The sequence below is a fragment of the Salmo salar genome, chromosome ssa09, assembly GCF_905237065.1.
Source record: "Salmo salar chromosome ssa09, Ssal_v3.1, whole genome shotgun sequence".
In the NCBI taxonomy this organism is placed as follows: Eukaryota; Metazoa; Chordata; class Actinopteri; order Salmoniformes; family Salmonidae; genus Salmo; species Salmo salar.
The window spans coordinates 27028781-27044740 of NC_059450.1; the positions used below are offsets into that span (position 1 = coordinate 27028781).

The 15960-nt window shown below is 42.5% G+C and overlaps 1 protein-coding gene across 3 annotated transcripts in view; it reads left to right on the top strand.

Moving 5' to 3' along the window:
- Nucleotides 1-15960, top strand: part of LOC106611118 (syntaxin-binding protein 6) — a 143560-nt gene that overhangs the window by 22612 nt on the left and 104988 nt on the right. For 2 of the 3 annotated variants that reach the window (XM_014210983.2, XM_014210986.2), the window contains exon 2: nt 4249-4457. In XM_014210983.2, the coding sequence (XP_014066458.1) occupies nt 4304-4457 (154 nt within the window). In that variant the 5' untranslated portion in view covers nt 4249-4303. The remainder of the gene's footprint in view (nt 1-4248; nt 4458-15960) is intronic. The other variant, XM_014210985.2, reaches the window with a different exon arrangement.

The following is a 15960-nucleotide window of genomic DNA, read 5'->3' on the forward strand; positions in this document are numbered from 1 at the left end:
TATTGGACCCTAAGGGCCCCTGGTCTAAGAAGCCTCCCTTCCCATTCATGGCACCTGCCCCTAACCCCACCCAAGGGGTAAGGAGAAAGAAGCGGATGGCTTAATGATGTCCCCATCGCCAGAGAGGTGAGAACAGCCTCCCCCAAACCCAGTTTTATCTCCTCCGCCAAGCCTGAGCCTGTTCCATGGTGCAAGTTTCCAGGCACCTCTGTTCCTCCGGCATACCTGGTCCAAGTTGGTGGGTCACAGGGTACAGCCCAAAGAGAAGAGACAATGTTCAGGTAGATGCTCCTACAAAGCTCTTGTCTCACAAACACTCCCCAATGTCAGTTCACACTGAGTAAGTACACTTTCAGAATGTTGAAACACACTGCTCTGCTACATTCTGTACACACAGGCGATTGGTTCGTATACATCGACATAAAGAATGCTTACTTTCACATCTCAAAATACCCTCCTCACAGGAAATTTATCAGATTCAATAATCAAGGCATAGTCTATGAATTTCTGGTACTCCCTTTCGGCCTCTCACTGTCACCTCGTGTTTTTATGAAGTGTACCAATGCAGCCATAGCCCCTCTCAGAGAGAGGGGCATTCGGCTGATGACGTACACAGATGATTGGCTGCTGTGCGCGCAATCAAGATGAGGTCCTAGAACACAGTCAGCTACTATTGGAACACCTGACATTTCTAGGTTTCAGAATAAACACAGTAAAGAGTGTCTGCGTGGGAATCAGAACAATCTCTTTCCTAGGTTTAGTACTAGATTCGGTATCATTCAAAGCTTGCCTTTCAGTGGAACGTATAAGAACATTCCAAGATGGCCTAGCACTGTTTCTCAGAGGGAACCTGGTCTCATTCAAAACATGCCTGAGGCTGCTAGGTTTGATGGCATCGGCTTTAGTAGTCATCCCATTAGGAAGTTTGAATATGAGAATCTTTCAATGCTGGGTCTCTTCTCTAGGTCTGAGCCCAGTACGTCACAAACATCACCGTGTACAGATCTCCATAGACTGCATGGTAGCACTGCACTCCTGGAGACACCAGACATTTCTGTCACAGGGTGCCCAGATGGGCACTGTTTTATCCAGAAAAGGATTCACAATGGACGCATCTCTCTTGGGTTGGGGTGCGACTCATGAGGGCAGAACAGTCAACGGGTGTGTGGGGACCCCATCTCCGTTTTACTCACATAAACTGCCTGGAGCTCCTTACAGTGTCCTTAGCATTAGAGTTGTTCCTCCCATTTCTGGAGGGTCGTCATGTTCTAGTCAGAACAGACAATAACACTGTTGTGGCTTACATAAACAGACAAGGGGGACTGCTATCCCCTCACGTACACACACTGGCACACATACTGATTATGTGGAGCAGTGTGCATCTCCAGTCACTGAGAGCTACTCATGTACCAGGAGTACTGAATCTGGGGGCAGGTATACTTGCCAGGGGAGGAACCCTTTATACGGAGAGTGGAAGCCCCACCCAGAGGTAGCCAATCAGGTTTGGATAAACTTCGGCATGCCAGCAGTGGATCTTTATGCATCAATGGAGAATACTCAGTGTCCACTGTTCTTTTCCCCGAGGGATCGGGATGCACCGATGGGAGTTGGCACATGAGTGGCCACCTGTCCTCCTGTATGCATTATCCTCACTGGCCCTGATTTCCCCCACCCGAGCCAGGGTGCAGGAGAAGGGTCTCTCTCTCATACTAATAGCACCACATTGGCCAGAGAAATATTGGCTACCGGAGATCACTCAACTACTATGCTGTCATCCGTGGCCCCTCCCCCCGCATCAGGACCTACATTGCCAGGCGCGAGGGGAGATTTTCCGTCCTCACCCGGAACGGTTGGCACTCTGGGCCTGGCCCGTAAATGGTTCAACTTGAACACTGCCGGGCTTCCTCCAAAATGTAATTTCAACTATTCATAGTGCTAGAGCCTCATCCACCAGGTCCCTTTATAATTGTAAATGGTGCCTATTTGAGGAATGGTGCACTAAATTCCAGTGCTCTGCCCCTGTAATCCTGTCGTTTCTACAGGAATTAGTAGAAAAAGGAAAGGCTTTTTCTATTATTAAAGTATATCTAGCAGCTATTTCGGTTTGTCATGTGGGTTTTTGGAGCACGACAGTGGGGCAACACCCCCTTGTCGCCCGTTTTATGAAGGGTGCACGTTGTTAGCTTCCGGTGTCCAAAAAGCTTGCCCCATCATGGGATTTATCAATTGTTTTGGATTCTCTATGCCAACAGCCTTTTGAGCCCCTGGATCAGGTGGAACTGAAGATTCTTTCATTTAAGACTGCGCTATTACTAGCATTGGCCTCCGCCATGCGAGTTAGTGTCATTCACACACTGTCAGTGCACTCGTCATGTGCATCATTTGCACCTGGTAACAATAGGGTATCATTGTGGCCTAACCCCACCTTTACCCCTAAGATTATTTAACCATCTTTGAAATGTGTGTTCCCTTGAGCTGGTAGCTTTTTATCCCCCACTGTTTTCCTCTCCGGTACATTAATGGTTGCATATGTTGTGCCCAGTATGCGCTCTGCGCATCTACATGGACAGGACTAAGGGCTTTAGAAAATGTGAAGTTGTTTGTTTCCTGGGCGAAAACTCACACAGGTAAAGCGCTCACTAAACAATGCCTCTCCCACTGGATAGTGGGGGCTATCGCTTTTGCCAACACAAGTAAGGGTCTTCAGTCTCCTACTGGTTACGGGCTCATTCCACTAGAGGAATGGCTATGTCCTAGGCTTTATTTAAGGGCATATCTATCCAGCGAGTTGGGCTTCGCCTCATACATTTGCAAAGTTTTATAGGCTTGATGGTGCATACTGTTTTACGTGTAGGATCTTCTAGGGGGCATAGCCCATTTGTGTGATATATCGCACATGGCAGTTGGTCGTCAGGATAAGCTTGTCTGGCAATGTGGGACTCAGTATATCCCATAAGTGAAATACTGAAACAAATACTTGAAAGAGAACTTTAGGTTACGACCGTAACCCCGATTCTCTGATAGTATGAGTGAGGTATTTCACCAGACCACCCCCTCCTTGCATGAGCGAGGAAGATGTGTTGCTTATTTTTGAATGCTGCGATGCTGCGTTGGACCTTTTTATAGGGTAGGAGGGACACCCTTCCCAGATGCACACGCCTCCATGTCCAGCCAATCATGGCTGGCGTAGTGTAACAAAGGCTTCTGACGAATACGCTGGGGGCGTATCCCATAAGTGAAATACCTCACTCATACTATCAGAGAACCAGGGTTACAGTCGTAACCTAAAGTTTTCACATACAAACTTTTATATGTCCAAACTCAGAATCAAATATGCATCCCAAAAACATGTTCTCTGTGGTAGAACGTTTATTTTGATTGGGTATTTTCTGTGTGTATTAGAGTGCCATCAGGTAGCCTGATATCAGATGTCCATGTAAACAGGATTATTAGGGAAATCGTTCTTCTTGCAAAGCATGTCAACATTTTAATCAAGCTATTATATTAATCTGACTATCCACAATAATCGCATTATAATGTGCACGTAACCATATTGTTTCTACCAGTGTCTTTCTCACCTTCACAATAACAAGAATTTAGTGATATTGGCCAGACTGCTGTTGATTTTAGGCTAGAAAGTTCCTGAGAAACTTTCCATTTATGTGAAAGTTTGAGCTCTGTGTGTGCGTAAGTCAAAATGAATGCCATATGCCTCAATTAATTGCACAACTCTTTTCTGAATGTCACGGATCCCTCCGGAACATTCATTACGCACACCTGGCCCCTATTCCCAGTGATTAGTAATTGTATAAGTGTGTCCTTGGTTTACCATTGTCCTGTAGACTATTGTTACAAAGTCCGTTGGTTCGTGTGAGTACCTGTGCTGTTTGTTTTGGCTTTCGTTCCATTGTGGATTTCACAGATGATTACAGGTCTCGTGCCGTGTGTTAATAATTGTGCGCTTGTGTTATTTATTCGAGGTACTCCTCACTTTTGTTTGGGTTTCAACCCTGTGTTTTGTTTAGTGTTTGTTTGGTTTTTGTCCCCATGCCTTTACACGGCACGCCGTAATTTGGGTGAAAATAAAAAATCCTATTACGCATTCCTGCGCCTGTCTCCCGACACCTCATAACAATGTGATACTGAAACTCAAAGCCCTTTACATTGTCTGTTGGGATAACTTACCCATTTCAGCAATGTCTAACCTCTAACACTCACTAATGAGCTCTTATCTCTTCCCATCCACAGAGAAGAGCTAACAACCTCCCCTACCCCCCTCTCTCTGACTTTTACCTCCCCTAAGATGAGTGCCAAGTCAGCCATCAACAAAGAGGTGTTCACACCCCACGATGAGAAGATGCTGGTGGCCGTGCAGGTGAAGAGGAGGACCAAGAAGAAGATCCCCTTCCTGGCTACTGGAGGACAGGGAGACTACATGACCTTCATCTGCCTCTCAGGTACTACAACCTCCTCTACCTTCCTCTTTCCCTTTCTTCTCCTGGCATTTCCCTCTCCTCCGTTCCTGTCCTATCCTTTCCTCCCCTCTGGTTTTCTTCTCTATTCAGTCTTCCCCTTCATGTGCCTGCTGAGTATTCTGATAACCACTGCTATCACTGGGCCTCTGGCTTCTGTACTGATGATGACCTGCTCTACTCTGACAGGTTTCATGGCTGTTGCATGTGGTCATAATGTCCCTTCAAGTGACAAGCTTCCTGAGGGCAGTGGTGTGTGTTTGTGTATATTTGTATGGATGTGTGTTGCTGGCCTGAGTAGGGTGTGCTGTGCGAGGCATGCCCAGAGCAGTTATCCTCAATGTCAGTCTTATTAGCCTGGAATTGATGTAACATGCTAACATGAATTGCTGTAACATGCCCAGTCACATTTCAACACACATCCTCTTAAATTCACCATCTACAGTGGCAAGAAAAAGTATGTGAACCCTTTGGAAATACCTGGATTTCTCCATAAATTGGTCATAAAATTTGATCTCAGCATCTAGGTCACAACAATAGACAAACACAGTCTGCTTAAACTAATAACACACAAACAATTATGTTTTCATGTCTTTATTGAACACACTTTGGCAGCAATAACCTCAACCAAACATTTTCTGTAATTGCGGATCAGACCTGCACAACAGTCAGGAGGAATTTTGGACCATTCCTCTTTAAAATAAAACTGTTTCAGTTCAGCAATATTATTGGGATGTCTGGTGTAAACTGCTCTCTTCAGGTCATGCCACAGCATCTCATTCGGGTTGAGGTCAGGACTCTGACGGGGCCACTCCAGAAGGCGTATTTTCTTCTGTTGAAGCCATTCTGTTGTAGATTTACTTCTGTGTTTTGGGTCGTTGTCCTGTTGCCTCACCCAACTTCTGAGCTTCAATTGGTGGACAGATAGACTATCATTCTCCTGCAAAATGTCTTGATAAACTTGGGAATTCATTTTTCCATCGATGATGTCCAGGCCCCGAGGCAGCAAAGTGGCTTCTTCCGTGGTGTCCTCCCATGAACACAATTATTTTTTAGTGTTTTATGTATTGTAGACTCGTCAGAGATGTTTGTATGTTCCAGAGATTTCTGTAAGTCTTTAGTTGACACTCTAGGATTCTTCTTAACCTCATTGAGCATTCTGCGCTGTGCTCTTGCAGTCATCTTTGCAGGACGGCCACTCCTAGGGAGAGTAGCGACAGTGCTGAACTTTCTCCATTTATAGACAATTTGTCTTACCGTAGACTGATGAACATCAAGGCTTTTAGAGATCTCTTTTTTTCGAGGCATGGTTCACATCAGGCAATGCTTCTTGTGAATAGCAAACTCAAATTTTGTAATTTTAATTTTTTTATAGGGCAAGGCAGCTCTAACCAACATCTCGTCTCATTGATTGGACACCAGGTTAGCTGACTCCTGACTCCAATTAGCTTTTGGAGAAGTCATTAGCCTAGGGGTTCACATACTTTTTCCAACCTACACTGTGAATGTTTAAATGATGTATTCAATATAGACAAGAAAAATACAATAATTTGTTTGTTATTAGTTTAAGATCACATCAAATTTGAAGACCAATATATGCAGAAATCTAGGTAATTCCAAAGGGTTCACATACTTTTTCTTGCCACTGTAATTCGCTCTCTGAAGAGCCTGTTTAGTGTTGCTGAGCCAATATAGTGGCACACTAAACCAATTTAGGGCTTGGTTTAGTGTCAAAGCCTTTTACATGGATTACATTTGCTTTGGAATTTAATCATTTTAACTGAAATTTGGTTTTAAATTATTAATGAAATATTTGTTTATCCTCTGAAATATTGCACTTTAACTCAATCAGTCATGTATTCTAATTTAGGAGACACATAATAATCGGTACAGACCACTTTCCCTTTGCTGCTGAGTGACACTTTAACCCATTCTGCAGTCCTATTTAACCATTATTTGGCAGCAAATCATGCCATCTCAAGGTCTCAACTCATTTAATATGTGCAGTGTAGGAATTAATGTATCAGTTACACACAACCTTGAAGACCAGAACTACCCTGCTGGTTTCACACAGTAAATACTCAAGGTAGTCTCTCAGTTAGTAATTTGAACATGGGCCAATATGACAGTTTACATAATATTTACCATGATGTCTATAGTACTGTACTTCGCTCCCCTCTTCACAACCTCCCTATCAGTCGGAAAAGTAAACATTTTTAAGAATGTTTTTGATTAAGTCGTGCCTGTGCCTCAGTAATGAATATCAATTTATTTTTGTAGCTATTGCTACACATTCCCAGTATCACATTCCCATTATCAGTGTTAGGCCTCTCTTAAGTCTCTTCAGTGTGGTGTACGTGCCAACAGTTCATTCTACCTGGCATAATTGAAATCCATAAATCATCTTATTCTTTTAGCTTCAAGTGAACGGCTTTCATCAAGCAGCGATATGCTGTGACAGACCATGTACTGGACTGAAGTGGTTTGCTTATATTGATGGGTTTATGATCCAATATTGTACATTGGTTTTATGTGAGGAAGGTTTGGAACAAGTGATTTTTATCAGTATTCACCACTAGACTAGATCTGCATCTCTTGCATATAGAAATTGGTCTGTAATAGAATCCCTAAAGGTATTGATTTTGTGCGTGCCTGCTAGGGCTAGCAATTGCCAGGAACCTCACAATACGTTATTATCACGATACTTAGGTGCCAATATGTATGGAGATTCGATACTGTGATTTTATTGCGATTTGACGTTCTAAACATATTGCTCACGATATGTTTGCTGAAGAGAGACGAGCGAACATGAGTAAATTCATTTTGTACATTGATGGAAATAAAAGTGCAGAAAATATGTTAGTTCACAATGGAGAAAGAAGATGGAGAACAAGCTATAGCAGAGGTAGGCAACTAGATTCAGCCGTGGGCTGACTTTTGAGCAGATGTTGGGGGGCAGTAACATAATCATTTGCACACTGAAAATTGACCACAACTAAGCCCAAAAAGAGATTATTTTCAAATAAAATAATTTCATACCTTGATTACATTAAGACACAATCACGTCTCTTTTTTTTATTCATGGGAATACTTTGGAACAGATTCCCCACCCCCCCTAGAAAAACTCCTGGCCCTAGGGAGGATGAACATATTAAAACCCTTTACACAGACGGACAACTGTAATTGGACAAAAACGAACAGGGCTGAGCTCGCTGTATGCTGAGTTGCATCATGTAGGTCTTTTGCATCTGTAATTTAAAAAGACACTCATACAGTATGTCATCACTATTGTGTTGATTGATTAATTGGCTTTCATAGATTTTGCCATTACGCTCCTGAACTTGCCACTAATGAGCTGTGGAGCTTCTCAAAGTATGTTTTTCTTCACCTCAAAACAGCAAGTAAACAAGTTCATACATCCATCGAGAATAATAATGGTTCCTCAATTTATTTGAAAAATCTTTCCAGCTCTCTCCCTTTTTGATAACCACAAGCCTTGATGTGAAAGGAACAAATGTCATGCTCTGATCCAGTGGAAACATCATAAAATACCTGATTACTTCTTATCCCTTGCACAAATACAGCTGTGTCTGTCCTGAGCTCACTTTCACAGGAAACTCTGAGGGCCCAGAATAGTTAATACAATGTTGCAAGTTTGCCATCTAGCTGTGGGCTGGTCCCAGTTGATACAATGATTCAAGTTCAAGGTCGACCAATCGAAGACCCGCGGTCGCACAAATTAATGGGCCTATTTTAGGTTATAAATGCATAGGTTACCGGGGTTTCCTAACCCTCTCCTCAGGCCCCCCTAGACGTTTCACTTTTTTTTTTTAACCCTAAACTGGCAGAGGTGATTATTTTAGTTCACTTATCATCAAGTCTTTGACTAATTGAATCAGGTGTGCCAGTTTTAGGGTTAAAACTAAAATGTGAAATGTCTGGGGGTGGGTCCAAGGAGAGGGTTGGGAAACCCTGGTTTAGGCTATAAAAACATGACATTACGTTTCCCCTGGCCAGGCCCAGATGGGATCAGAGCACATAAGCTTCTCTTGGCTACCTGCATCTGTGGTTGTTATCAGTAGGCTACAGTTGATCAGACTGAAGCACAGACTAATTGTGCACATTGACAAATCATGAGGCATTTTATTTAATAAAACATTTTGGGTGGTGGGTATGGTCTTCCATATAAAACAGATCGTCGCGATGAATTCACTTATACTTACGTTTTCAGTCGCAATATGCTTTTACCACGTAATGTTTTGTATGATATTGATACAACAAACCAGGCTTTATTTTTTTAAGGTAGGCCTACTGTACTTTCGTATGAGAGGGTCAATCGTTCATTTTTGATAGCTTGACACATTACTTGAAGACAAGCTGTTATAATGGGGGGGGCGAGGGCAAGGGGGTAGGCCGGGGCTGTCTGTCATTGTTGAATAGTTTGTGCTTACTGGCTAGTGGCTACTGTGATATTTAAGAATGTCACGTTGCCAGCCACAACAAAGGTAAGGCAAGGATGTAATGTGAATTGAAAAGTAGAATTGTCTTTCGCCACCCTGCTCCCTAGTCTCTCCTTCATATCTCGTAGTGGGAATAGGCCCCAAGTGAGCACTGAGAAGAAACTGAATATACTTTTTTCCCCGGTCTTCATTTACATTTTACATAACCATTCTGATGTACTGTAGCTTCTTCTGCTCTCCTCTAGAGACAGTCATTGTGGGCATGGATGCTTGCTATCTTCTGTGTCATTCATTTATTTAACTTTCACTGTAACAACCAACAGTGCCTTCAGAAGGTATTTACAGCCTGAATTTAAAATGGATTATATTGAGATTTTTTTTTTGTCCCAGGCCTACACACAATACCAATCCATAATGTCGGTGGACATTTTTACAATTAATTAATTATGAAATGTCTTGAGTATAAATGTTCAACCCATTTCTTATAGCAAGCCTAAATAAGTTCAGGAGTAATGCTTAAGAAGTCACATAATAAGTTGCATGGCCTCACTCTGTGTGCAATAATAGTGTTTAACATGATTTTTGAATGACTAACTCATCTCTGTACCCCTCACATACAATTATCTGTAAGGTCCCTCAGTCAAGCAGTGGATTTAAAACCCAGATTCAACTACAAAGACCAGGGAGGTTTTCCAATGCCTCAAAGAAGGGCACCTATTGGTAGATGTTTTATTTTATAAAACATTGACATTGAATATCCCTTTCAGCATGATGAAGTTATTAATTACACTTTGGATAGTGTATCAATACACCCAGTCACTACAAAGATACAGGCGTCCTTCCTAACTCAATTGCCGGAGTGGAAGAAAACCGCTTGGGGATTTCACCATGAGGCCAATGGTGAGTTTAATGGCAGTGATGGGAGAAAAATGAAGATGGATCAACAACATTGTAGTTACTCCACAATACTAACCTAATTGACAGAGTGAAAAGAAGGAAGCCTGTACAGAATACAAATATTCCAAAACATGCGTTCTGATTGCAACTAGGCACTAAAGTAATACTATAAAAAATTTGGCAAAGCAATGTTCTCTTTGTCAATGTGAGGTATTTTGTGTAGTTTGCTGAGGATTTTTTAAAATCCATTTTAGAATAAGGCTGTAACGTGACAATGTGGAAAAGGTCAAGGGGTGTGAATACTTTCCGAAGGCACTAAGTAGGTCTACTACTACGTCTTGTCAGGATTGTGCTTTGTGGAGCATCACAGATCCTGTCCCTCTATATGGCTCATTAGCCTGTAGGCGCTTCACTACCGACTGTGCTATAACTCTACACAGTGTTCTGCCTAGTAGCAGCGCCTTTGACTCGGATTTGCGTTGCTTGGGGGTTGTTGAGAAAAGGCAAAAGGCATGGAGCGACAGTAGTTGTTTGAGTATGTTGCGCCCATGAAGTCAGCCAGCAATATGCTGGGTAAGTTGTGTGTGGGGTGGGGGTTTGATATTGCCCAAGGATGCCCTTGAAGCCACCCAGCTTTGCCCTACTTCTCTTTTTGCCCTTTCTGTGTGTGTGTGTGTGTGTGTGTGTAGTTTGTACACTTCTGTGCCTGCTTGTGTGTGGGAAGTCCCCAAGGATGCTTTGACAATCCCATGACTGCTGCGCCAGTGGTACAGTAGGCAGTAAGGCCCAGGGGCCATGGCATTATGGAGGGTTTATTATAGACTCTAACACAATAAGCAATAGAGAACAACCTTTGGCCACCATACTGACCTAGGATCAGTGTTCCCAGAGGGCTCTCCTGTACTTCACTCTTTCTGACCACTGAACATAGTGTACTACTACTTCCAGTGACCCTAGGCAAGATGGATGCCGTTCAGTCCATTACTGCTCTAGTGCCCTCCACATGTCTTTACTCAAACAGAGAGTAGAACATCCTTTCATTCAAGCTATGCAAGAGGTCTCTCAAATAACCAGACCATTCATGACTGAATGTTATGTTTCCATACAGCGCTCTTTATCATCACAACTGTACATCACAATCATACTTGGGTACAAAATGTTACCAAATAGCCAGAAGCGGAGCTAGCGCGTGGGTCATGGGTGCTTACTTGTATGACGATTGACGACGTCCATTCAAACATGAATGCATTTATGACACCAGCTGCCTTTGAGGTTATTTGCCCTAATCTTAAAATAATATTTAGTCAGGGGGGCCCCTCTGTTTTAGAGCCCCCCCCCCTCTATTTATCTGATAATTGAATGGTCCTCAAAGCAGTGTGAAAAAAAGTTACTGCCAAGATTGTCATGACCAATGTCTTCTTTACAACATTCAGCCAATCTTCAGTCAATTCACACTCAATACCATGATTTTGTTCAATTGGCCATGTAGCAACTAGAAAGACCAGAGTTTAAAGGTGTGTGTGTGTTTGTTTACTGAGTGGGAGTTTAGAGTGTATGAATTGGCTGTTCTCAGGGAGCAGTACTGGTGGTGCATCACTAAACCCAATAGGCCTGGACAAGATGCTGTGATGGCACTTTTCCTTGCTTTCTTTCACTTCTGTCTAGGCAGGAACCACACGAATGCTCGCTCACTTGACTGTTTGGCCAAGAGGGCCAGAACTCAGAAATGACTCCCTGTACTGTGGGATCATCCATTGGAATAATGTTTCTTAATACCCTGTAGAGGAGTTCGTTTTCCATTGCGCAATGAGTCTGGGACATTGTTTGCCTCAAATCAATCAAGATTTACGAACCCTGCACAGTCGGTGTTAAAGGAGTGTGTTAAACAGGATGATGTACACTGTATAATGGCTGGATCTCTTTTACTGCTTTCTATAAAATTGGGTTGAATTGGTAGAAATGTAGTCAAAGAAGTTAGAACGCAGTAAGTAGATGTTGTTGCCATGACAGCTCAACAAGTCTAGGAGACTATATTGACAAAGTACAGTGTAAAGAAAGTGTGAACTACTACCATTTTGGAGCAGTGCAGTTTGAGATGTTTTACATGCATACATTTTTCTGTAAAGCAATTTTTTTTCTCCATAAATTTGTTCCATGCAGTTATCCATTGCACTTAGCAGCTGTAACACATTTGCCATGTCTGCATGGTAATCAGCGTGTGTGTGCGGCAGCAGTCCAAAACCCACAGGTTGGGGGCCAGTCGAGGGGAGTTTAGGGCAGGAAATGAGGCGCAGGCTGTCTGTCTGGCAGCGATATGGTGCCGTGCTGGGGAACACCAGCCTCTGACATTACAATATCTCTCATCTGTCTGATCAATACACAGCAACACTAGACCCTGCCATGCCTCACAAACAAATAGCATCTCTGTGTGTGCAGGTGCTGTGAGTGGGTGTGTGTGTGTTTGTATGCTATCTTCTTATGCAGGTATAATTTGTTTGTGTGGGATTCGTATGCTTTTGTATGCATGATGAGCGTGTGTGTTCATCCATGTGGGTGACTATGGTTGCATGTTTATAGTGTGTGTGTGTCTCTGTCCACATTCCAGCAGTCCAACCCTCTGTGTGTAAATGCAGGGCCTCAAATTAACATCCACCACCTGCCAAATGTGAGTAGATGATGTATTGGCAGCAATGGGGGGACAATTTGCAGCGCTTTACAGTGAGAGCATTGTATTCCCATTTGCGAATAAAAATTGTCAAAGTCAAGTATGAGCATATGTGCATGCTGCGATTTATAGCAGAACAATGCTGCAGTAACTGTTTTCTAAGTATTTCTGCCGTTCTGTTTCATAGCCACAAATCGCACAAATAAATATGAAGCCTATATCACACCTCGCATAGCGACACTGCCTGGCTGGGGAGCTCTGCGCACTGTGCTGGTAGATTCATTTTTGGATGTGCTGCGCACAGGCAGAAAAGTTGGTCTAATTTACTTAAGTCTACAAAGTGAGACTTTGTCCTCGTGTTTCTTGGCTATTAACATTGTTTTGTTCACAGAATGGTCTACTAGAATGGTCATTCTGACCATTGATATTTCAATTGTATAAATATTCCATAAGAAATAATAAAATGAATGTATTTATGTTAGAAGAGGTCATAAGAAATCTCAGGACACCAAATGCAAATTGTAATCAGTCAGAAAATGTATTGATTAATCCAGAAGCGGCATAGACCGTAAATATTAAAATAAGAGTGTATTTTCTGACTGTAAGACAACAGTTGCCCGCCCATCTGGCCTATCCAAACTACACCTAAACTATATTGAAATATATTTCACACATAATAATTATAAGAATAGACAATAGTCTGATCAATTGTAAATATTTTCTATTGTCGATTAGAGAATACTAATATAATCTCTCCTTCCAGTTCTCTGCTGCCAATGACTGGAACGAACTACAAAAATCTCTGAAACTGGAAACACTTATCTCCCTCACTAGCTTTAAGCACCAGCTGTCAGAGCAGCTCTCAGATCACTGCACCTGTACATAGCCCATCTATAATTTAGCCCAAACTACTACCTCTTCCCCTACTGTATTTATTTATTTTATTTATTTTGCTCCTTTGCACCATATTATTTATATTTTAACTTTGAACTTTCTTCAAACTACAAATCTACCATTCCAGTGTTTTTCTTGCTATACTTTATTTACTTTGCCACCATGGCATTTTTTTTTGGCCTTTACCTCCCTTATCTCACATCATTTGCTCAGATTGTATATAGTCTTATTTTTTTTTTCTACTGCATCATTGATTGTATGTTGTTTTACTCCATGTGTAACTCTGTGTTTTTGTATGTTGTCGAACTGCTTTGCTTTATCTTGGCCAGGTCGCAATTGTAAATGAGAACTTGTTCTCAACTTGCCTACCTGGTTAAATAAAGGTGAAATAAAATAAATAAATAAAAATACACAGACTGATGCGTGCATTGACAAAGATCCAAGGAGCTTACCAAATAGCACTTCTTCCATATCATCCTACATTGCTATACCCTATCAGAAAAAGCAGATTCCAAGGTTTCCAATTAAGCTATTCTTGCCAAACAACTGTACGAATTGCGTGGATGGTCTCGGTTTCAATATATAGAATAACTGTGGCTCCATGCATTCCTCATGTGAGGAGGCTACTGGTGACATTCCGCAGTAGCCATTTGGAGTATTCTATTATATTCTTACTGTAAAGTATGTGTGTTGACTGTGGTAGGGCAGGGCCTGTGTAGTGCAGGGCCTAAATGAACAAGTTGATTTCATTGACATTCCATAGCCTTGGCTACTAAGCACCGATACATACTCAAAATACATGCTATTCTGTTATTTTGAAATAAATTGACTATCAAGTTTTTTTATGACCTTCCTAAACAAAATATGTATGGCTTTATTTGTGATTGTGTAAATGAACACTAGAAAGGCAGAGCATCATAATGACCTAAAACGAATTTAAATCTTTAATTATTCGATCATTTTTAAAGTCATGTCCCCCTTGACATTTCCTAAATAAGTCTATATAACACACTGTTACGAATTTTAATATCACAAACAGAACTGGAGTTATAACCAGTTTTAGGAGGGCATGTCATTTTTTGAAGGGTTTTCCCTGGCCTGCTTCGCTCCTTCTCCGACAGTTGAAGGTGCCATGCCCAGTTGATAATCACCCCGATAATTGCCTCAACTGAACCTAAAATATACCAAAACTAATTTCACACATACAGTATAACAACAGATGAAATAAATTAAGTAAAGTATGAGGGGGAGAATGGGTGCGGAGAAGCAAACGATGCATAATAATGTAATCAATTGTGAATGAAGAACAGTGGGCCATTCTATTGTATTGATCTATTCTAATTATCATCTCAAAACAGTGTACCCTATATCAGTCCACTGAATCCAAGCTGTTTTATTAGTCTACTCTAGGCCTAGTTGGTGTAGGTTACACAGTGAGAGTGTGCGTAATTTACAATAGCAAGACCAAGACGAATGGATGCACATGCTGCATTACATTGCTACAAGATCTGAATGAAAACGACTCTGATGGCAGGGAAGAAATGGATCATGACATCTCTGATGATGGTTATTCTGATTCATGCTGAACGGCTTTCCATATCTGGGAAAGGATCCATATCGAGCAGCAGGTGAGCGAGTGTCAGAATGTGATAATAATTTTATATTTTTTCTTCATGTATTTTTTTTGTTTTTCTTAACCCCAACTTCAACATACTCTCCTGCAACCCGCCTCACCCAATGTGGTATGGATCTGCTATTTTCTTTACTTCAGAACCGGAACCCCCAACAGAAGCTAGCCAGCTAACTAGCTGCTAGTCAGCTAGCCGCTGCTAGTCAGGTAGCCACTGCTAGCGGTCATCAGCTAACCTGTAGCCCGGATAACTCCTGCCAGTCTGCACAACGCAATTCAACCCAGAGCGTATCGGACTTCTTACTCTCCATATCTACCGCAAGCTCTGAACCTCTTCACCTGGATCATCGTAGCTAGCTAGCTGCTATCCGATTGGGTTCTCCTGGCTAACGTCTCTGTCCCAAAGCAAGCACCAATTAGCCTGGAGCTAGCCCATGCTAGGCCCATCTCCCGGTTAGCTGAAGAGGTCCATCAGCAACTCCTTGGGCTACAACACCTATTTTGCCAATTGGCCTGGACCCCTTTTACTGCCGATACGGCGCCCCGCCGATTCATCACGACTGGACTACCGACGTAATCCGCCTCTGGGTTTTTCAACTGACTTCCCCCGTCGCGACATCCCCTGAATGCCTATCTGCTAGCTTGCTAGCTGCGGCCCGCTAGCTGTCTAGGGCACACTGGACTGTTTGCTGAAGTCCATCAACCAATTTTTTTTGGGGGGGGCTACTATACCTATTTTGCCAATTGGCCTGGACCCTTTTAATACACGGAGCCCTGCTGATCCATCACGACTGATCTGCCGACGTAACTGCACGAAGGGGCTACAACTGACTTCTTCCGTTGCGACGTCCCACTAAGGCCCTTCTGCTAGCCCCAGCCCGCTAGCTGTCTGAATTGCCATGTCTCCAGCTCGCCCAGCTACTCACTGAACCCAATGACCAC